At 33.5% G+C, this 25,059-nt stretch overlaps 2 protein-coding genes across 5 annotated transcripts in view; one reads left to right on the forward strand and one right to left on the reverse strand.

The window, feature by feature from the left end:
* LOC114339901 (uncharacterized) overlaps positions 1 to 25,059 on the forward strand; it is a 92,253-nt gene that overhangs the window by 45,577 nt on the left and 21,617 nt on the right. The window lies entirely within an intron of this gene.
* Positions 1 to 25,059, reverse strand: part of LOC114331342 (hydrocephalus-inducing protein-like) — a 691,883-nt gene that overhangs the window by 3,703 nt on the left and 663,121 nt on the right. The window contains exon 71 of the mRNA XM_050647266.1: positions 7,724 to 7,869. Within this exon, the coding sequence (XP_050503223.1) occupies positions 7,724 to 7,869 (146 nt within the window). The remainder of the gene's footprint in view (positions 1 to 7,723; positions 7,870 to 25,059) is intronic.

Raw genomic sequence — 25,059 nt, forward strand, 5'->3', positions numbered from 1 at the left:
CAGCAGTCATTTCCTCTGAGGGAGGAAAATGTAGCTGACGTTTGGATCTTGACGGGGATAGATCTTGATGTTTTCAGAAAGCTTTTCCGAGATCTTAGTCTACTTGGCTGAGTTCGGTGGTCATATAAGGGGTGTCTACGTTCCGTATCCTGCTTTTTTTGTTCTACCTCTGACCTGACCTTCCTCCTGATAGGTGGTGGAGCAATCCCTCTTCAATCCCTCTACCAAACATCTTCGATAGGTGTCGGTTTCAGGCAACCCGATATTATAAGAACCATTTCATTTAGAGCCACGTCGACGTTCTTTGCGTGAGCAGAGTTTGCCCATACTGGTGCTCCAAACTCCGCGGCCGAAAAACATAATGCTAAGGCAGAAGTGCGGAAAGTGTGTGGTTGTGCTCCCCATTTTGTATTAGTTAGCTTGCGGATGATATTATTTCTGGCACTAACTTTCTTCTTGACATCTTGAGAGTGGTATCGGTAAGACAGAGTTCTATCCAGACGTACGCCGAGGTAATTTGGCGTCTCGTTGTGTTCCAGCATCTAACCACGCCATTGCACCTCCAGCGACCTTCGGGCATGCTTATTTCTAAGGTGGAAAGCACATACCTGGGTTTTTGTGGGATTGGGTTTCAGATGGTTTTCATCGTAGTATAGAGCTAAGTCTCCCAGGGCATCTGTCAGTTTCACTTCGATTTCATTGAAGGTTCTTCCCTGAGCTGCCACAGCTGTATCATCAGCGTAAATAAATTGCCTTGTTTGTTGGTGTATGGGTTGGTCGTTGGTGTATATGTTGTATAGAATCGGTGCGAGGACACTTCCCTGTGGGAGCCTATTTTTTTTGGTCCCTCCACTGACTGTTCTGAGACTGGAGCGTTACGTAGAAGCGTCTATTCTGGAGGAGACATTTCACTAACCTTGTTAGTCTGAAATATTTTGCAGTTTCGTAGAGTTTTGCGAGTAGCAGTTAGGTCTATGAACGCTACTCCTCTTATTTCTTTCCGTTCAAAACCATCTTCAATATGTTGGGTGAGATTATGAATTTGACTGCAGCGGCACTTTCCGGGTCTGAATCCTGCTTGTTCTTGAATAATTTTAGTCTCCACAGATTCAGCGATCCGGTTCAGTATCATTCTTTCAAATGCCTTGAAAAGGTGGCACAAAAGAGAGACATGTCTAAAACTCTTTGTATCCGCTGGACCCTTCCCTGGTTTTAAGAGGGTAACCACTCTAGTTTTCCTCCAGATATTGGGGATTTGTAATGTACGGATGCAGCAATTCATCATTTTTACGAGCCACTCTACGGTTTTTACTCCAAAGTTCTTTATTTGTTCTGTCCGTATATCGTCCAGGCCAGCCGCTTTATTATCTTTCATTTGGTGGATTGTGCCTCTCATCTCCTCTAGACAAAAAGAGGTACCAGAACATCTCTTTCTTCGTCGATATTCCGTTGAGCTCTCACCTTGTTCTTTCTTGATGTCGTCTTACAATTCATTAGAAGACGATGGGCTATCTGATCGGGTGTGACTTCTGTCAGGTTGACTGTCGGGGCAGCGGGATTGTTGCCAAGATTCCGGATCAGCTTCCAGGCACGTCTGCTGTTTTGTTTCATGTCCAGAATTCGTGACCAGCTTGCACCACCTTTCCGTTCTGTTGGCGGATATCGCATGTAACATTTTCTCCCCAGCCTGTATTGTTGCTTCTAAGAAAGGGTCTTCTTCATATAGCTGTTCATATCTTTTAAGTAGGGGTTTAGATTCTTCATTGAGCCCCGCTATGTACTCAGTTCGACAACCTCTAGGGATATGTTTCCGTGATACTTGCTTTACGATTTCTACAAATTTATCGTATGAATCATTGCAAGGGGAAACTTCTTGATCCAGTGCCTCAGAGAATTTTCCCATTTTGGTTTAGTAAAGTTGAACCTTGAAAGGAACAATTTCGTATATCATTGCCGCGTTGGAAAGACAAATTATTGGTCTGTGCTGTGTCTTTGGGAGGGCGCTTTCAACGATTATTATCACCTGGTCTCCAATTCTGTCGCTGACAAATATACTGTCTTATTAAAAGTAAAACTTTCACTTGTTTTAAGCATATGTCGCCTTGTCGCCACGAAGTCCATAACATCATGTTATTTCGTTGTGAATCGATGTTACCCGCCCGAATTTTAGTTTGTTCAAAGATACTCATATATGCACTTTCTGATTATAACCTAATAAGGTTTGAAACTGGTTAGGGTGCTTATGATGCTCTCTGAACAAACTGAAATATAAAACGGCTCTTGTTTCGTTTTACAACCAAATAATTATTTACGTATATTAGTTTTACTCCTATCTGCGTATGCTGGACCATTTTTGGTTGGAATTTTGTAGCGCTGGCCAGGCGAGGGAGAAGTAAGATGCAACTTTTAGATCTCCCTCAGACTTCTTTGCTCCAGCAATTCGTTGGTTTGCAAATTTTAGAAACCACGAAAGTGTTACCAGAAAATTGGTCCCAATAAAGTTTTATTTTTAATATTATTTTAATTTTATTAAAAGTAAAACTTTCGTGGCATTCGTGGATAAACAAATTATCATGTAGGCAAATTCAATTCCATAGGACCTGATAAAATCCCTAGAAACTATTTGAAGCAAGTTCTGCCGAGCGTCACACACAATCTGAAGAAAATAGTCAAAGCCTTATTCAAACTCTCAAAAGTAGGAATACTATAGTCCTAGAAAAGTAGCCAATATAATCATGATTCCTCTCTCTCTAGAAAGGGCAAAATACTAATCAAACTCATACAGACACCTGCAATCGGGTTCACTTTTTGAGAACATCTGTGCTATATTGGCAAATTATGGATATTTATATAATAAGTGCGCTAAGAACCGGCAAAATAACGCAAAAGATGGAAAACATAATACGTTGTGAGATAGTACGAGATAAAGCTAGTTCTTATATACGTGGCTAGTTGACTTCAGTCATATTATACGCAGGGCCGCCGCTACCATGTGTGCAAAGTGTGCATCGCACACGGGCGGCCGATTATAGGGGCGGCCAAAAGCAGGCCACTGATGATAATACTTTTTTAAAACGAAAATAAATTCATAAAATTAAATAGTAATAATTCAGATATTTCTATAAACTCTAATATTCCAAACAATATAAACAAAATGCCAGAAAATGTTGTTTATTATATGAACTGCCCTTTTGCAGCTGTAGTCATAAAGTAGTTCCGAGGTCCGAGAATGCTTTTTAATTTAAAGTGGCTGGCGGCTTTCGGATTTTAAGATATTTTTATCTACGTGATCCATATGCGATTTTTTTAAATTCTGAACATTTATGATTTGTTAAGAGAGTACGATACGACAATAGGATACTTTTCGAGAATTTAGATAAGTGCTTGTTAAGTTGCTCTCATTGAGTAATAAAAAAGTCTTTTTTAATACTCGTTAAAAAAATCTTTTTTATTACTCGATGTATAATATTGTTATAATATTGTTCCTTTATGCTTATATTATAACTTTATATTATAACCCTGTTATAATATTGTTCCTTTATGCTTATGGTAGGGGAGCAAAGTATGCTAAATGTGCAGTCACTCGAGCGCTTTAGGGACCTATTGGGTTGTGAAGAGTAGGTCCTAAAACCAAAAGAAGTTAAGTAAAGTTTTCCATTTTAGTGGGCGCTTGCCATTTTTTAATTTAATTTTTCATTTCCAACAATCGTTTTTTCCGATTATAACGCCATCTATCCATATTTCGAAAAAATGTTTCGAATAAAAGTTACTTATTTTTACGTAAGGAATCCAAATCTGCAATAAAAAATGGGGCTCCTATTTAAAATTTTAAAGTAACCCCGCACCCCACTCCCGTGGAGGGTTGTGTTTGGTACCATCCGATAGATTTTTTAAAAACATTGAATAAGTTTATTTTACAGTTTTTCGATCTGATGTTCATTTCGCGAAATATCGCGGGATTCGTATTTAAAATATTAAATTTACCCCCCACCCCTCTCCGTGTGAAGTCGTGTTTGGTATCATTCGATAGATTTTTAAAAAATATTGAGAACATATTTTTTAGTTTTTCGATCTGTCATTAATTTGGTGAAATATTCGCTTTTTTCTTGTGAAACTTTGGGGCTCACCCATTTCCTTATGCCCGGCTCAAATCGTCAGATTTTTGAAATATACACTATTTTGCATGTACTTAACTTACCTTATCTTAATCTGACAATTTCGAGTTTTTTTAAGGATAGATTTTTTTTTTCGGGCCCCCCTTAACGAACTCCCCTGTGTTAAGAGCCAATATATGGTAGAGGTACATCTGCAGTGTACCAGGTTTCTCCCCATATGATAATCTGACGCGCTCGAGTAACTGCAAAAATCCCCGCTTGGGCTCCCCTACCATTATGTATGGTTATAGATGCGCTTTTAGACACGCTTTTGATAAACGATTTTGTTTGTAATATTTTTTTTTTGTTTGTAATATATATTTGTGTGCCCTTTTTTTTGCACACTACTGTGACACTACTGTATTTCAAATAGGCCTGGATCCCGCGTACCAAAAAAAGTTAATTAATAGCATGCTGAAAATTTGTTAATAGCTTAACGGTGTCTAGTCCAGAGACATGTTAACAATAGACCAGGCTAGTTATATGCTACTCAATGCATCGTAGTGTAACGCCAATATCAAGTACGGTGGTCTAGCTATCTTTGTCTGTCGTGCGAGTTTGAGCGTATCTACCAAGAGGTGGGATTAATGGAACGAAACAAACACAGAGGAGGCGGCCATCATATGCTAGAGTGAGAAAGCTTAGCACCGGTAGAGAGAGATAGATAGACCACCGACCCGAACTGCTCCTCGTTACGCTATTTTTCGGAACTGGCCTAATCTACTTGATATTATATCTATGGTCTAGTCGGACAAACTTTGATATACAGTAATGAGCGTGCTAATAACCGGCAAAATAGCGCAAAAGATGGAAAACATATTAAATTGTGAGATAAAAAGAAATAAAACTAGTAAAGTTGTTAAATTTAGCGATAGTAACATATAAATTGACATTATATTGATTGTTTCCCACCTTTAGACGTATCAGAGGAGTATGTCAACTAAAACTGTCACTGTGACAGTGGCATTTCTCAAATTCGTTCCATACGTCTAAAGGTGGGAATCAATCAATATAATGTCAATTTATAAGTTACTATCGCTAAATTTAACACCTCCACTAGGTTCATCTCTTTTTATCTCACAACTTAATATGTTTTCCATCTTTTGCGTTATTTTGCCGGTTATTAGTGCGCTCATCACTGTATATACGGTAACACTGGAACAGGGGAAATTTTAATTGTGGAACAGTTTAAAAATTTGGAACGTTAGATTACGAAAACGTCCCATGTATTTTATCAGACAGAACATCCAATTGATTTGTTACCCTTTCATTAAACTATCATGCAAAAATCAAACTGTTATTACTAACCAACATGATTCCTGTCGTTTGACATGTTCTTCGTGTTCCACTCATTAAAATGCCCAGTTGATGATAAACACCAATGTGATTTTTGCATGAGAGTTTAATCAAATTTTAACAAATCAATTGGAAATTATGTCCGACAAAATACCTACATGGAACGTTTTCGTAGTCTGACGTTCCAAATTTTTAACCTGTTGCACAATTAAAACTTCCCCTGTTCCAGTGTTCCCATACATCAAAGTTTGTCCGACTAGACACCGTTAAGCTATTAACAAATTTTCAGCTTGCTATTAATCAACTTTTTTTTGGTACGCGGGATCCAGGTCTAAAAGTAACGTCGAGATCAGATCAATTATTATTCATATACGCGTTACGGTTACGATGCATCTCCTGCACATTTAAATACTAGTACCTATGTTGAAACGACTAAAGTGTTAAAAGGGGGCGGCAAATATTAAGTTGCACACAGGCGGCCAACACTTTAGCGGCGGCCCTGATTATACGTATAACGCAACAAAGAGATTATTTTAATTTCCCATGTCATCCTGACATGAGTGTCTGCGACGTCTCAAATTACCGATCAAATAAAATTAATACATGTAAATCAAAATGTAATTCCGTACAGGTTGGAATAAATTTTTTTTCAAAGTTTAGGTCATTAAAGGGTTAAAATTAAAAAACATGTAAATCCAAATGTAATTCCGTACAGGTTGGAATAAATTTTTTATCAAAGTTTAGGTCCAAACAAAAGATATTTTCAAGAAAGTATATGATTCATGCGAGGGGATCATTGTTTAAATAATTAAAAATGGGTAATTTTTGCACAAAATTTACTTTTTTAACTCCTGCGGTAATTCGTGTCTGTATTAAGGATTTTACAATTTTTTTCTGCAAAGATGAAGAAACAGTCTTTTATATGAGACTTACTAAATTAAATTTTACCTGTAATTTATTTAAATAATTCTAAATCAAAATTGAAAAACAAAGGGCCTAGCCGGGTAAGATGATGAAAAGTGCCCCCAACTCGATTCGAATTACATATAGGTCACCGTTTAGCATATATAGTGAAACTAACTTTCTGAAATTTTTAGCCTCCTAGGTGGTCATGTGACCCACCTAGAGCCTAATTAGGCTTTTTGTTTTTATTTTTTATCTCAGCCGCATCGAGAACTAGCGAAAAACTTTAAATAAAAAAGTTGTAAGCTTTAAAAAGTTCTGTCCGAGAAATTTTTTTTTTAATTTTTGCCGGGAAATTTAAATTTTAGAACGATTTTAAAATTTTAAATGAGTATAAAAAATAACTAAGACATTCGTTTTCACGAAAAAAAATATATAACGTGTATTTTTGCATAATATTTCACCCTGATTTTTTCAAATTTTTAAAATTGGTGAAACGCACCTTTAAAAATAAAAGCCGCATTTTTTCGGTTTTTTTTTTCGTTTTTTGATACAATTTTATACATATTTTTCGAAAAAGGCAACACCGTCACTAGAATAGGTAAAAAACTGAAAAATAATTGGGGTTTGTTTAATAAAAATGTTTTGCAATGCCATCCATTTTCAAGATAAAGGGCGTTGAAGAAAACAAAAGTTTACACATTTTTTACGATTTTGCTGAAACTACTATCAACATTGTAATAAAATTTGGCGAGTTTTAAGAGGTAGTTGTTGTGCATTTTTGACATACAATTAAGAATTTTAAGCAGTTAAAAAAGTAAATTTTGTGCAAAAATTACCAATTTTTAATTATTTAAACAATGATCCCCTCATATGAATCATATATTTTCTTGAAAATATTTTTTGTTTTGATCTAAACTTCAATAAAAAATTATTCCAATCTGTACGGAATTAAATTTTGATTTTATTTTATTTTATTGGGCTAGTAGTAGAAATTATTCTTGATCAATAATTTAATTTAGATTAAAAAATTATTACTTTTTAAACTGTTTTTATTTACATTTGCTTTATTGTCTTACATGCTAATCAATCTTTACTTTATGCGAAATTAAAAAAATGTTAACGTACTACGTCATACGCATACGTATAATTATGACTGAAGTCAACTAGCTGTTAAGCTAACGTCTAAAGGTGAAAAACTATCATAGTAGTAATGTAATGTAATTTATAGGTTTCATCGATAATTTCCCACCTCTACTTGTTTCTTCTCTTCTATTTCACAATGTATTATGTTTCCCATCTTTTGCGTTTTTTTGCCGATTCTGAGCGCACTAATCGCTGTATATAAATAGTAGTTTATAATATCTTACATATAAGCTCCAGAAACAGAAGAAGTTAAAGTAAGTTCACTTTCAACTAGACCCAAACTGCTAGGTTCAAATTTAATTCGAATGGTACCAATTTCTCCTGGTAAAATTGTAGTGGTTTTTTCCATTGAAAATTCAGCATGTGCAAACTAAAAATAAACAAAATTATTATTAATTTAAATTTTATATACGTATATACAGGATGTCCCAGACTAACTGATCCAGGCTATATCCCTTAAACGAACAGAGATTTTCGAATGGGACAAAAACTGATCTATTCCATTTGTAATACACTTTAATATGGCGTAGAAAATCATCCCCTAAATATTCATCCCTTTATAGAATAGAATAGAAATATGCTTTATTGTCACTGAAAATTATACAAATTTTATGGACAAAGCTTAATAGAAAGTCAGAAAAAATAAATAAATAATAACAATAACAATAACAAATACAACTTTCTGAAATTTGATAAATCGTCAATATAAAAAAAATACAAAAATACAAAATATAAGTTAATAAAGTAAAGAAAAAAAAAAACAAAATCGATATACTTATTGCAACAATTTATAGAAATTGCAAAGTGAACATACAACAAAGTAAACTATAGACATAGGAACTAGGGATGGCGGTTTTTGACAAAACACCGGTTTTCGGTTATACCGGTTTTTTTTTGCTTACGGTTTAACCTGGCGGTTATATCCGGCAAAAAAAAACCGGTTTTTGGAAAAACCGGTTTTCTGTTTTTTTAATCCAATAGGTTACAAAGTTACATTTACAATACACTTAAGTTTGCGATACTCCATTCGACTCTATATCAATATGATCAAAATTAGTATGATCAAGTATACTATCGAAAGAACGTGTATTACTTTTAACACGTTTGTATATTTATAGAATAGGTACATTTTAACTCATTTAATACTTCCTGTATGAGTGTATCGTTTTGAAAACGTAGATAAATTCTTGGAGATTCGTATTCGTAATAATCAGCAATTCGATATTAAAAAAGTCATTCACCCACTTTCAATGTCAAGAGTTAAGTGTGAAAAATAGATGATGTTTGCATCTCATTCAACCAGATCACTTCTTATGTAAATATTATGATTACAAATACCTTTTTAAGGAAATATTATAATAAAACTTAATAATTGTTTTTGGCTGATGTAAGTATGCACTTTCAGTTTGCTTCTGTATTTTATAAAATAAAATAAAATTTGAATTATGGTTTTGTTTGGAATAATTACTTGAGAATAATAATTATGATTGGGATCCAAAATAATACCTAACCTAATCCTAATCACGGTAAAAACCTAATAACCGGTTTTTACTTTAAAAAGAAAAACCGGTTATAACCGGGAAAAAAAACAACCGGTGAAACTGGTTATTGCGAAGTAAAAAAACCGGTTTTCGGTTTAAACCGGTAGGTTTTTCCCATCCCTAATAGGAACTAACAAGTTTAAGCTGCTGCATGTGACACCCAAATATAGATAAGTTTAGTTACTTGTACATTACTGCAATTTCTTAGTTAGTCATTAAGAAACTATTCTACTGAATAATATGGTCTTTTAGATAGATGAGCTTTTGTCATTTTACGGAACTTGGAGAAAGATGTTGCAGATTTGAGTTGTAAAGGAAGATGGTTTTATAGTTTTTTTGCGGAATATAATATAGATTTCTTTACTAACTCAGAGGACGAGATCGGTAAATAGACATCAAAATTTGAATTTCTGGTGGAGTAGTCATGATGAGGCCTTGCTGGAAAGACATGCATGTGTTTACGAATTAAGCAAACAGTTTCTAAAATATATAAAGATGTAACGGTTAAAATTCCGTGATCTTTGAAGTAACTTCTGCAATGTGTTGTTCTTCTGAGGCCAAACAGATACCTTATTGCTCTTTTTTGTAATTTAAAAATAACATCTAATTGGGCAGCTGTACTAGAACCCCAAAAAGGAAGACCATATCGAAGATGAGACTCGAACAAGGAAAATATGTTAGTTTAGAAGATGCTAAATTGAGTTCTTACGAAACAGATCTTATAGCATAGCAGGCTGAGGCGAGTTTCTTACTTAACAGATCGATATGAAGGGACCATTTGAGGTTGCTGTCTAAAAAAATACCAAGAAATTTTACAGAATCAACGGTAGAGATCTGGCTGTTATTAACAAGCAGGGGTTCAAGAGCACTTTTATAGGATAATGCTACTGTCTTATCCACGTTAAAAGAGAGTAAATTAGAGTCAGACCAGGTTTTTATCGTAAGCAAATCAGAAGTTATAGTTTCATGAAGAGATGCAATAGTTGAGTTGCTCCAAGTGATACTGGTATCATCAGCAAAAAGAAAAAATTTTCCATCGATTTTTAAGTTAGTGATGTCATTTATAAAAATAAGGAACAGTAGAGGACCCAATACTGAACCTTGTGGTACTCCACATACAATGTTTTTGAGACTAGAGTCAGTATCATTTGCTCTAACTAGTTGTTTCCTATTATTCAAGTAAGATTGGAACCAATTCAAAGAAATACCTCGAATCCCATATAGTCCTGTCGCCAGTGGGGGTACAACGGCCTCCTTAATTCAGATGGACTTACCCAAGTTTTTTTTATGTATTTTGACCCGTAGAACACGAATTTTTTGGGTAACAGTCGATCCGGATGTCGATAAGATTGTTATAAGCAAAGAACTTGAGGAATCACATACCTGCGATTTTTCGCAAAACAAAACATTGTTTTGTATTTCTTGGGTCATTTTAAGCAAAAAATGTTTTTACAAGTTTTTTCGTAGGATGCATACTTTTCGACATAAACGCGGTTGAACTTTCAAAAAATCGAAAAATTGCAATTTTTGAACCCGAATAACTCTTGATTGAAAAATAAAATAGCAATTCTGTTTACCGCATTTGAAAGTTCAAGTCAAATTCTATCGGTTTTGATCACTTTCATTGCTAAAAATTAATTTCTTTATTGTTAAACAAAGCTATAAACACACAGTGATTGAATGATGTTTTCAATGCATTTCCCATTTGAAATCGAACGAGTAGGCGCGCATACACACAATTTCTACGTATATTACGTACATTAAAACGCATGCATTGGGCACGGGAAACACTATGTGTTTATGGCTTTGTTTAACAAATAAAAACTTAATTTTTATCAACGCAAATAATCAAAACCGATAGAATTTGACTTGAACTTTCAAATGCAGTAAGCAGAATTGCTATTTTATTTTTTAATCAAAAGTTATTCGAGTTCAAAAATTGCACTTTTTCGATTTTTTTAAAGTTCAACCGCGTTTATCTCTATAACTATGCATCCTACGAAAAAACTTGTAAGATCATTTTTTGCTGAAAATCACCCAAAAAATACAAAAAAATATTTTGTTTTGCGAAAAATCGCTGTTATGTAATTCCTCAAGTTCTTTGTTTATAACAAACTTATCGACATCCGGATCAACTGTTACCCAAAAAATTTGTGTTTTACGGGTCAAAATACATAAAAAACTTGGGTAAGTCCATCTGAATTAAGGAGGCCGTTGTACTCCCCCTGGCGACAGGACTAATAGAAATTTAGTTTTTTAATCAAAATGTCGTGATTTACACAATCAAAAGCTTTGGCATAGTCACAGAAAACAGTGGCAGTATAAAGATTATTGTTTAGTGCTTGGTAGACCTCATGAAGCACAGAAAACATGGCATCAGTGGTACATTTATTAGTTAAAAAGCCGAACTGATTTTGGGATAAGATATTGTTATCAATGAGAAAGGACATAAGACGGGTTTTTATGAGTCTCTCAATAATTTTTGAAAGTACCGGTAGTAAGGCAATAGGTCTATAGTTGCAAGCATTAGATTTTTCACCACCCTTATGAAGGGGAATAATAATGGCTATCTTTAGGCACTCTGGGAATTTGCCTCTTTTAAAGGAATCATTTATTAGTGAGACGAGCATTTCCAACACATTTTCTGTGAGATTTAAGAAGATTTTTATGGATAGTCCATCAGTACTACAGGATGATTTGCTTTTGATACTATTGATCGTTTGGATCAGTTCAGATTAATCGACTGGTCTTATAAAGAATGAATTCGAGAACACTCCTGAATTAGGGAGATAGGAAATGGGATCTTTTTGTGGCAAAATAGTAGAAGTTATATTTTTACTCACATTAACGAAGTACTCGTTTAGATTTTCCGGGTCTGGAAGGGCAAATGTTTGAACTGCGTGAGTTCTATTCGAAGATCGTTTATTATGGACCAAGTTTCTTTTGCAACACTTTTAGAGCTTCCCAGACGATTTTGATAGTAGGCTTTTTTAGCTGATTTGATGAGTTTTAGATAGGTTACCCTGTACTTGGTGATATATTGAGTAACAGAGACGTTGGTAGCAAATTTCTTGATATACATAGTGAGCGCATATTTTTGGCTGATATGCGGATACCTTTGGTAGCCCAGGGTATGTGATGTTTTGGCTTAATTGAAATTAAAGGAAATGCCTTATTGAAGATAGAGAACAAGCTTTTCTATAAAATCGTTGAAATTATAGTCCACGTCCGCAGAAGGAAAATGCCACTCAGAAGTTAAGCATAAATTTTGAAATTTATGAAAATTCCGAGCGGAAAAAATCCTACCTAAATGTCGGGTTTTCGAGGAGGGTTTGCTGAAGATGTTAAACTTCGTAAATACTGCTTCATGATCTTTCAATCCCGCATTAATAATTGTAGAGCAGACATCAAGGGGTGAGAAATCTGAGACACAATATAGTTAATTATGGTAGATGAAGTTTTTGTAATCCTTGTAGGAGAATTAACGTGCATTGAGAGACCATACGATTCAAATATGTTGACCAAGGACATTTGGGTAGCACAAGCAGCATCATAATTAATGTTGAAGTCCCCGCATAGAATTTTTCTGCTTTTATGAGCAAGTCATCTAACAAATTTAGCAGGTTCTGAAAAAATAGTTCCACAGGAGAGTCAGGTGATCTATAGATGCAAATAATGTAAATATTAAGATTTTTATTATAAACTAGGGAAAACTCAAAGAAGGCTTCATTTAACAGAAAGTCATATTTTGTTATCAGAGAAAAATCATTATTTCTAGAAAGAATTAGGGTGCCTCCATGAGCTGAACTTGGACGATCATACCTAGAAATTGTGGTATATTTTTCTACAAAAAAAGGCTCGTTGACTTCAAGCCAGTGCTCTGTAACCGCAACTATCGGGGTAAATCCTAATTCCTCCAGAAATAAAAATAATTCGTCAGTTTTATTTCTTATAAAACGAATATTAATCAGAACCATACTAAAGTTGTCATCACTAAAATTATTCGAGGTTTCTAGTTCCTCAGAACACGTCGTATTATTTAAAAATTTCGTCTTGGAGAGCTAGTAGAATAATAATTTCGGTGACATTCCCTTGATTTTTGTAGATGTATGATTCTTTCTGAACTTAGAAAGGACCTATAAGCAGCAAGATCAGCTTCCACCTCAGCTGGACCAATTTCATAGGCATCATTAAATTCTAGAAGAATTTTTCTTAGTTCCTCAGTCGTGGTAGGTAGTCCTTCGGAAGCCAAAAATAGTTTTACACCGGTGTTGGTATATCCACCATAAAACACTGAGGCAGGCTGGTCGTGTAGGAAAGCAAGATGTAGCTTAATTGCTTTTAATATATCCGGTTCCCTTAATCTTGCTAGAAGATATCGGCTGTTTGAGTTACAGTAGAGCGTCGATAATCCGAACCCTGGTAATCCGAACGATCGCTAATCCGAACGCAAAATTTTTTTATAAAATTAAAAAATATGATCGCGGACCGAATTTTTGGATTTAATATGACAATATGGGCAAAATATGACCGCGGATTTTTGTTTTGTTTATGCAGAAATACATACAATTTTGTTTATTATGCAGGTGTTTTATTCCTTGTAACTAAAACGTATGTACATAGTAAATAATATGTACTATGTTTATGAGCTTTGTATGTATTTTGAACGTATGTTCGATAATCCGAACAATTTGATAATCCGAACTACCCCTGTACCAATTAGTTCGGATTATCGACGCTCTACTGTATTGGTTAATCTAACACTTGGTGGTGTTAAAGGATCCAAATTTATGGATGGTTCCAAAGTATCTTTCTTAATGAAATTAATTTGGGAACGGAACGGATCTTTAGATTTGCAAATTGTGATGGCCTGCTTGTCAGTAAGTATATTTGTGTTTTCAACTTCATTTTTGTTTTTACTTGGAATGGTAATTGGATTTTCCAAGCTAACTGGGCTTCTGATGTGCTTCGGTTTCATATTTGCCTCAGATGAAGTTATTGGTTCGGAGCATGAGGATTCTGTAGACCATTTAATGTTTACACCAGGTGGCCAAATTTCCTTATTAAATAATAAGTCAATAGATGTTTTAGACTTAATACCTATTTTGAATGAGGACGCAGTTGCTGTGTTGGCATCTTTAAGAAGGGCATAACATCTTATATATTCCTTGATACCTAGCTTCTCTTTAATGTAGTGAACTACTTGAATAGGAGTGTAAATTGGGGTTAAGTTGCTAATAACGACAAAGTGACATTTTTATCTTCTGCACTTTTTGATTGTGTGACTGGACTAGTTTCGAAATGTTGAGTGTCTTCGGTTTGAGTATTTGAAGTGGCATACACAATGTTTCTCTTCGATACATCTTTCTTCGTTGGTATAGCAGGTAGTTTATTTGAAAGATTACTCATTTGATTAGATATTTCACTTACGTTTGAAGAGATCCTTTCTAGTCCCAATTTTATCTCAGATGAATTTGAATCTTGGACTTGCACCTTAATCGTGTCATTGGAACAGCCGAAAAAACTGACGATATATTGAAGATATCTTGTTCCATCTGCCTTATCGATTTTAAAAAATATTCAGGATTTAGCAGGTTATTTAATTTATGGATCTCGTCAATTTTTTTTCGTAATATAGTCTAATTTGCCGTCATTTTTGGTTAATAAATCCCAAACCCAACTTAGTTACAACCCCAACTGTAATTTTTTTAATAGCACCCTGTACATAGTTGTGGCGTTAGTTCTGGTGAGTGGCAACTCCCAAAATAATCGAGCAGTATTCGAAAAGACTCCCTGGCAGTGTGACAGGTGGTTCCGTCCTGCTGAAACCATTGCTGGTTTTAAGCTTGGACCGTTTTCGTGACCTTTTCCGTATGACTGAAAACAGTACTTCAACATAAAATTTTTTTCTGCAAAACTCAGAACCTTTCTGAAGCACCTAACACTATCACGACATTCACAACATACTACCCAGAAATATAAGGCAAGGGAGGCTAAACCAGAATTAGGCTCGATTGTGTTTTTACGGATATTCTACAAGGAAGTTAATAGCCAGGGCATTTCTTGGTGTGATTTTATCATGTTATTTTTTTTAATTAGTGTTTGTTGAATTTTTGTATTTCATATATTTTTATTTGTATTGTTATTGGCTTGGTAAGGTTATTTTTACAATTTATGTACCGTTGTTTGTTTATATAAAATGGATAAGTTAAACGAAATCAAAATATCTGAAGATATAATTGACTGGCTGCTCAGGAATAATTTTAATACTTTAAGTATATATAAAAAAGCTTATATTATTAAAACCTTAGGAAGACCACAGCCAAATTTAACTAAGTATTATTAAATTCTCAGGCAATCGTCAAAATCGTACATAACGGTGTCTAGTCGGAGAAACTTTGATATATGGGAACAATGAAACAGGGGCAGTTTTAATTGTGGAACAGGTTAAAAATTTGGAACGGTCAGACCACGAAAACGGCACATTTATTTTGTCCGACAGAACAGACTTAAACTCTCCGAACCATGCCCCGCTAACTCTAATAAAAAACATGTAATCGTATTTATTTTCCTTCCGTTTAGTCAGAGGCGCTGATGTCGGCATTGTGATTGGTGGAACATGACTTTTGACAAATCCTGCGCTATCTGTGAATCAGCTGTAATCTGTGTTCGTGTTCGTTCGTTCGTTGTCGTTCACTTATTTTATATGGTCGGTTATGTGATGTGTTTGGTGTTTGTGTTTAGTTTGATAAAAAGCTCGATCGAGTACCTTTTTAAAGGTAAGTTTTTCTGATTGTAGGTACTGTTTATCCAACAGTTTTAAAATACACATTTTATTTCGCGTTTTGTTGTTGGGTCTAATGGTCGATCAGCTGTTGTGTGCAGCCGATAAATTCAACAAGTAAACATATATTTAATCGAAATTAAATACTCATATTTCTATGTAAAATGTCACATTATTGTATAAATAAATAATTAAGAAACAAAAGTTGTTTGTGTTTTACCTTTATTGTCCACTTGAATAAAATAATATTAAATATTGGAAGTACCGTATGGAGGCTATGGTGTACCTAGCGTGGAGGCTAGATAACGCTACCCTTCCTATCCAATCAACAGAAAGAACGTTTAAAATTTCACACCTATCATGTCGAAGCTACAGACCACTTATGTGGAGGCCAGATTTGTAGTATCCTTCCAATTTTCCAGGTGCTGAAATACGTGACATATTTTTTGAAGGGTAAGATCGCATTCTACCAAATCACACAACACTTTTTTCTATGCTCCGAACAGAGATTAAACTCGCATGCAAAAATCAGACTGCTATTTATCACCTGTCATAATTCCTGTCATTTGACATATTCTACATGTTCCACTCATTAAAACGCCCATTTGGTGATAAATAGCAGTCTGATTTTTGCATGAGAGTTTAATCTCTGTTCGGAGAGTTTAAGTTTGTTCTGTCGGACAAAACACATGTGCCGTTTTCGTGGTCTGACCGTTCCAAATTTTTAACCTGTTCCACAATTAAAACTTCCCCTGTTCCAGTGTTCCCATATATCAAAGTTTGTCCGATTAGACATCCTTAAGCTATTAACAAATTTTCAGCTTGCTATTAATCAACTTTTTTTTCATACGCGGGATCCAGACCTATAATAAATGGGACTGGTTAACCGGGTCTATTAAGAGGGAAAAACGTTTTTTGCTATCCTTGTATCTTATTTTCAACACAAACCCAACATACAACGTGGTCTAAAATAGGATATTCAAATCTAAAAAATTTACCTCGGTCAACTGAAAAACATTCCATATCTAAAGAGCACATATTTTCGACGTGTAAATTAAAACTTTTTGCTAAACAAAATATAGTAACTGCTTTAGATACAGCTCAAAAAGAGGCCATAATAGGGAACTTGCACATTTTTTTTATTAGATAATAATGTTCAGTTTTGTTTAAAAATGAGATTTCCAAAATTTCACGCTCCAAAAACTCGTAATAACTTAGAAATACATATTTAAAGTCTTCTGCGGTATAAAGTAGTTCAAACGGCCCGTGACGTCACATAGTTTTGCATTAGTTTTTATTATGGTTATATTTCGCTGTGTCTAGGTACACGATAACGTGTACGCAAATAAAAAAGTTAGGTAGACGCGAATTAAACTTCAAGCCAGTGACGTTATTATTTAGCTTGCGCAGTGACTATATATTTTGGTACATGCTATTTTGATATGTTTAGTGTTTGTTTGATAGAAACATATTTGTTAAGGGAAGGGAAGCAGAACTATTCAGATGTTTCAAACTTAATTGTAATAAATCAATGTATAATATAAAAGTATATATTTAGGTTAGCAAAATAATTATATGTATTTGGTTTACATGACATGTAGGTACAAAATATTGTTAAAATAATTTTTATATGTAAGTGAATTATTATAATCAACTATTCTAAATGCAAAATAAGCCACAATTTAACTAAAAAAAATATTTTATTAACGTTTAGACGTCCAAATCGGATGTCATTGTCAAAATACAAAAATTAGTCAGATTAAATAAATTATTAAAAAAAAATTTTACTAAGCAACAACATTTTTGTTTAATTTAATAATATTTTGTATTTTGACAACGACATCCGGTTTAGAAGTCGAAACGTTAATAAAATCAATTTTTTAGTTAAATTGTGGCTTAGTTCTCATTTAGAATAGTTGATTACAAAAATGCCACAAGGATAATAGCTTCAGAACAAGTTAATTATTATTGTGAAAGCTTTAGGTCTTCCTTTTATTTTAATCTTTTACGGTAATACTATTTCATTTATAACTAAAAAAATATATATTAATTTATAGTCTCTTATCTTTTTCGTACTATTTTAAAATGTTCTTAAACTCATTAAAAGAACTAAATAATTGTCCACACTCCGTAGTTAATTTAAAAACAAACACTAAACAAATAAAAAATAAGAAATCACTGACACTAACTTTCTTTTTGCGTACACGTTAGCGTATACCTAGACACAACCTTATATTTAGGTATATTCTTCTTCTCCTTCTTTAGTTTATTGGCCTCCACCTACTTGGGTATTTGGCAAGCTCATCGTCGTGGAATAAGTCAAAAATATTTATATTCTAATGACATTTATCGTATATCATTGTAATAATATATACCAGTTTGTTAAAATTGTAGTTTTATACTGTTTTTGAAGGAAAGGAACGAAGGTTTACTATTGAAAATAAAACCATTTTGTAAAAGTACAAATTTTCTATGAATAGGTCTAACGATCAAAAACACTTGTAACGTCACATAAATGTATTTTCTACTGACGTTTATAACGTCTAATTTAAAATTCTGTTTACTTTATTGGAAAAATGTAAATGTAAAACCAAGTGACGTCACGACGCATTTTGGACCACCTGTTTTAATTTGAATTTTTAATCGTCTTTAGGGGCCAAACGAAAGACAAACAAAACTTTTTTATCTTTGATACATGTTTTAAATATGTTCTGTTGTGATTTATAACATTTTTTTCGAATTTAAAAATTTATGCAAGTTCCCTATTACTTACAATAATCAGGTTTTGGAGAATAGGATGAATTTAAAAAGGCTTTACAATATAACAATATATTTGGCTTCGCAAGAATTAGTTTTTCGTGGACACGATGAAAGTGATGATTCCATTAATCGCGGCAATTACACGGAACTTCTATCGTTGTGGGGTAAATATGATTCAAAATTCGAAAAATTTCGTTAATTTTAGATTTAATCCTGTTTTTATAAAGTTCTTTTAGTATCAATAATTCTAACAATTATTATTATTAATTACAAAAGCTATTCTACATCTCAGTTATCAATGCAAGAATGCGGTAAGACGGAGGGTCCCCGTAAGGTGAAATATAAATAAAAATGGTCAAAAACAAAGGGAGCCTTAAATTACATTTTTTGGTGCATTTTTTGCTAGTGCAAATTTGTCTAGATTTTTTATAGTTATGTATAGCCTCCCCTATTGTAAAACTGACGAGCCGCCACCGATCAAAATCATTTTGAAAATATTAGATTTAAGAATATATTTATATTGAATTATTAGATAGTACAACTTCCCAATAAAAGTTACAAATTGAGTTAAGCTATTCACGCATTGGAAGCTAGATCAATAGCGCACCCTGGGGGTTTGTGGGGGGTTAAACCCACCCAGGTCATATAAAAAATATATAAAGATTAGTAGAAAGGTGTAACTTGTCTTTTACAAACAATACAAAAAAATTCGGTCCCCAAACCAACCTCCCCTCACGAAAATTCTAGGTGTGCCGCTGAGCTAGAAAAGTGTGTGTGTGTTTCGATGTATGACTTTGGTTTAAACCAATTGGCCAAAGCTTGATAAGATATAGTGAAACATACAGTACGATGCAAAAGTATGGTATACATTTATTAGTTCAGAAACAGCCGACTTTAAAAATAAACGTTCAAATATCGACTTCCAGTTCTACTTTCGATTACTTTGCGTGCAGTTACGGATTGCAACCAACGAAATGGCAGGGATGCCCTAGCGCCAACTGCTAGCAAAAGACTAAGTTTTCAATCTAATAGCACACAAAATAACATGAAAAATATTACACTACATCTCACCAAACTGAAAATAATGGGAAACTTCTTATTTTTGACCGGGCCCCCGGGGCCTAATAAAATTATTTTTTTTTGCTTTATTTTTGGGGCGGACTTTTTGCTTTTTTTTGTAAACCGGCGACTTTAAGAAAAAATCCCGAAACAGGTCGATTTTTATTTTAAATTATAATTTTTGGCATATATATCATTACGTCATCCATATGGGCGTGATGACGTAATCGATTATTTTTTAAATTGAGACTAGGGATCGTGTGATAGCCCATTTGAAAGGTTATTCAATTCTGTATTCAGCAATATAAATATTAACTTAATTGTTTATACAGGGTATTAAAAAAAAATAAAATTAAATTAATTGACAAAAAAGGAAGAATGTAGGTATGTAATTTTCAAAATACATTTTAATGTTGCCACAATACAGAAAAAAATGTTTATTTAATAAATATTTAATAAATAGACATAATTTTTCGCTTAAATTCAATGTTCAAACCAGCTTCCGCCAACCACCTGCCTCTTGGAAGATTGAATATTTAATTTAAGCGAAAAGTAATGTTTATTTATCAAACAAACATTTTTGACAACCGTGAAATCTATTTTAAATTAAATAAATTACATTCATTCTTCTTTTTCTTGTCAATTAATTTACTTTAAAAAATTCTTCTTTGGATACCCTATACAAATAATTATGTTAATATATTACTGAATACTGAATAACCTTAAAAATAAAAAACTGGAGAAAAAAAGCACGAAACAGATCAGAATGGAGAAGAATCCTGGAACAGGCCAAGACCCAGAAAGGGTTGTCGAGCCAGTGATGATGATGATTACTGAATACAGTATTGAATAACCTTTCAAATGAGACATGACACGACCCCTAGTCTCATTAAAAAAAAAAGAATTTGTGTACTTTGTACGCACGTAAGAAGTTATACTTCTATTATATGATTTCAACGAAATCAATATACTTTAAACAGTTTCTCTACTACTTTCCAAAAACTGTTATTAAAATACCAAAAATTAAAAAAATAAAAGAATAAAACACACACAAACACATTGAAAAATGCCACAAATGATACAATAATTGTTTCCAAAAATTTTAATTAAATACGTATTTTCTGAAAAAAATTATATAATAATATACTTACAATCATAAAATCTATAAAAAAAATAAAAAAAATAACAACTTGCTTGGGGCTTGAACCCACTTCACGTCTATCGCGCCGTACGAAAGTCGAAGCGATTTCCCACTGCACAACATTCGCGTATACGTCATGTGGGAATATCCACAAACTAAACGTTTACACCATAAACTTTTTGACATTTTGTTTATTTATATGAATTTAATCAAATTATTAGTTTGATTTTTGTCGAATTAAAATACAACAAAATATAGAGTAAGAAAACGATATACTAGATGAAGATTTGTAGAAAGTTTGTTCGTAATCAGATTAGGTAAGTTAAAGCATTGCCTACTACCTAATAGGTAACTACATTATTTTTTTTTACATTTTCCAAATAGATAGGTATGAAGATAATTTTTTATTGGAATACAACTGAAACATTTAGAATTACGTACCTGCGGCTTTTCAAAACTATTTAAAAAGTCACTATAATTATAAATTTGATTTGATTTCTGTCCTCACAACAATAAAAACTAATAATACAATATTTTTTCTATGGATAGTATACAATGTGCAACTTTTCTCACTACTTACATACATTCAAAACGAACAATCTCTCAGGGTGTGAGAAAAGTCGGCCATTGCAGTGAGAAATATTTTTTCTCACGGGTTCCATACGTAGAATCGCGGTTTCCATGGTAACATGCACAATACAAACACAAATATTTTTGTCAAATAAAATATGTCAAATCAAAACTTACGAGGAATTACCTTTCATACTGTTCAAATCTATAATTTTAATTTTAAATAAATAAAAGTATATAAATATTAAGAATATTAAATACCTACATATGTGTATAATATGTATTTTATTTCAATTTTGGAATATAATCTACATAATAGCACCTAAATTATTTAATTTTGAAGATTGAACTCTTGACAAAAACGCATCCATAGAAAAAGTACAGTGTACAATACGTGAGAAAACGACATATTGCTTCCTCGCTTGATTTGCGGCACTCGCCTCGTACCTCGGTTTGTGCCAACAAACTTCTGCGCTCGTGAGAAATATGTCTTTTTTCTCTCTTGTTGTACAATATACTATTTGTTTACCGATAACCTCCATATTGAACAATTATTGACAGATCATTTCAACACCCAATCAGAGCCCGTATAACGACTAATACCATACTGTCGGTGTGCGCATGCGCGCAGATTAATAAAATTTTACCCTGAATGAAATCGCGCCTAAAGAAGTATAACTTCAAAAAATCATCGATTGCGTCATCACGCTCATATGTATGACGTCACTCAGATAATATATTTGCCAAAAAATTTCATAATTTAAAAATAAAAATCGACCTGTTTTGGGATTTTTCCTAAAGTCACTTATTTGCGAAATAACGAATTTATTCCAAATATTAGCACCATACTGTATAATATCATTGATTATAGACATAATATTTAGGTAGAGCCTATTAGGTAGAGTATAATTAATTTAAATACTTTGAAATGTAACTGAGACTAATTATTGCATTCGGCCTAATTAGTTACTAATTATTCCACGGGTGATATAGCAGGGTTGTTTACCATATTGCTACATAAAAAAGCATTTAAATACTTTGAATTCTAAGTCAACGTAATCATTATATTTCGCCATAGTTATACTAGAAGGTAAGTATTATTTTGCTAATATTTACTATTTGCTTACTATTTTTTTATGTACGGTTAAGCTTTATTTAAAGGTATAAGAGTTAACTTAGTCTTCACTTGATTGACTAATAATTTGGTTATTTTTGCAACTCCTGCTTTTTAGTATGGTATAACTAGACACAAACCCAGACATCCAAAGTGAAAGTTATCCTCCAACACCAAATTGTTCTATATGGTCCACATATTGTTCAGAAAAAAGTCACACCAGTTTGAGCGTCGGGTTCGGGTTGGGGGGGGGGGGGAGAGGGGGGGAGAAATCGGTAAATTCGTAGTTGTTTAAGTTTTTCGTCAATATTTCTAAAACTATGCGGTTTGGCAGAAACAACCTTTTATACAAAAATGTTCTACATTAAATTTGAAATAAAAAAGGACCTATGCATAATCCTTCTAAAATGAACGGTTCCAAAGTTACGGAGGTAGTATAGTATAATTGGTCCAAAAAAGGCCTAACCCAAACATCCAAAGTAAAAGTTTTCCTCCAACACCAAATTGTTCTATATGGTCCACATATTGTTCAGTAAAAAGTTACACCATTTTGAGCGTCCGGATTGGGGGGGGGGGGGGAAGATGGGGGAGAAGTCGGTAAATTAGTAGTCAATATTTCAAAAATTATGCTTTAGCCTAAACAATGTTCTATACAAAAATGTTCTACATAAAATTTAAAACAAAAAAGGTCCTATACTTACCTAATTGATATAAAATCAACGGTTCCAGAGTTACGGAGGGTGAAAGTGGAGGTTTTCGATACTTTTTATATTTTTTGGGCAATTTATAATATTATTACTGATGAAAGAATTTTTTTTTAACAGGATTGTGTTTTGTAAATAAAATTTGCTAAAATTTGCTATTTCAGTGGCCGATGGTGATAAGACCTTGAAGAAACGTCAACCTCACCACCCAAAATCATCATAAATTGCCCAAAACATACAAAAAAGTATCGAAAACCTCCATTTTTCACCCTCCGTAACTCTGGAACCGTTGATTTTGTAACGTATAGGACCTTTTTTGTTTTAAATTGTATGTAGAACATTTTTGTACTAGTATATAGCATTGTTTACGCTAAAGCATAGTTTTAGAAATATTGACGAAAAATGTAAATAAAACTACTAATTTACCGACTTCTCCCCATCTCCCTCCCCCCAAACCGGATGCTCAAAATGGTGTAACTTTTTACTGAACAATATGTGGACCATATAGAACAATTTGGTGTTGGAAGAAAACTTTTACTTTGGATGTTTGGGTTAGGCGTTTTTTTGGACCAATTATACTATACTACCTTCGTAACTTTGGAACCGTTCATTTTAGAAGGATTATATGCATAGGACCTTTTTTATTTCAAATTTAATGTAGAATATTTTTGTATAGAAGGTTATTCATGTTAAACAGCATAGTTTTAGAAATATTGACGAAAAACGTAAAAAACTATGAATTTACCGATTTCACCCCTCTCCCCCCCAAACCCGACGCTTAAAATGGTGTGACTTTTTTCTGAACATTATGTGGACCATATAGAACAATTTGGTGTTGGAGGATAACTTTCACTTTGGATGGGTTATGCCATCTTTTGGATCAATTGTATCATACCTACTATTTCATAAATATATCCAAACTAACTAAAATCTAAAACTATGCATTGTAGGTACTATATTCTCCCATTTTATTACGTATCTTGAATGCTTATTCTTAATCTTCTTCTTTCGGCATCATAACCCGGGTTGGGTCATCTGGTTATGTCCTCCCATTGAGATCTCTCTTGTGTCATTCTCCTCCATTGTTTTATATTCATGGTTTTCAGGTAGTTTTCCACGTTATCCAACCATATCATTCTGGGCCTTTCGTTTGTTCGTCTTCCTATCCGCTTCCACTGTAATATTTTATTTTTTTGCTGTCTTTGCATCTTCTTGATACTGGGCATATCCCATCCATGACACTCTTTGCACAAATCTTACAATATCATACCCTTCATTCAATTCATTAACGTCGTCATTTTTCTGATTCTTCATGTGCCGTCTTCGTCTTGCATTGGGTCATATATTTTTTAGTATCTTCCTCTCGAATGTCCTGAGTTGGGCTTCATCTTTTTTTGTCACTTCCCAGGTTTCACAACTGTAAGTTGATATAGGTCTAATCAATGTTCTGTAGCCAATTTGATCCTTTCATCCAATAATTTCGATGTCATCAATCTTTTGTTGGCATGGTATATCAGATTCCCACTGGAAATACGTGCATTAATTTCGCTACTTGCGGAATTCTTCCGATTGATTTTTGTGCCCAGACATGTGAAAGCATCCACACGTTCAATAGTATAGTTGTTAGTCTGGGCTGATTATCGGAGAATAGGCCATTTTTGGGAAAAGTTATTTACCAGCAATTTTATTGCTGGAATCGAATCTTATGATTGTATATATTAATAATATAGATATGCAAAGTCCGCAGATAGTGTGCTACTTTTTTTATAAACAAAATGGCACCCGAAAATCGTGTTTTTTTCAATTTTTGCTCTATAACTCCAAAGATTTTAACTTTAGACCAAAAACACCCAAATAAAAATTCACCACAATTAAATTCTGCATAGA

The sequence above is a fragment of the Diabrotica virgifera genome, chromosome 3, assembly GCF_917563875.1.
Source record: "Diabrotica virgifera virgifera chromosome 3, PGI_DIABVI_V3a".
In the NCBI taxonomy this organism is placed as follows: domain Eukaryota; kingdom Metazoa; phylum Arthropoda; class Insecta; order Coleoptera; family Chrysomelidae; genus Diabrotica; species Diabrotica virgifera.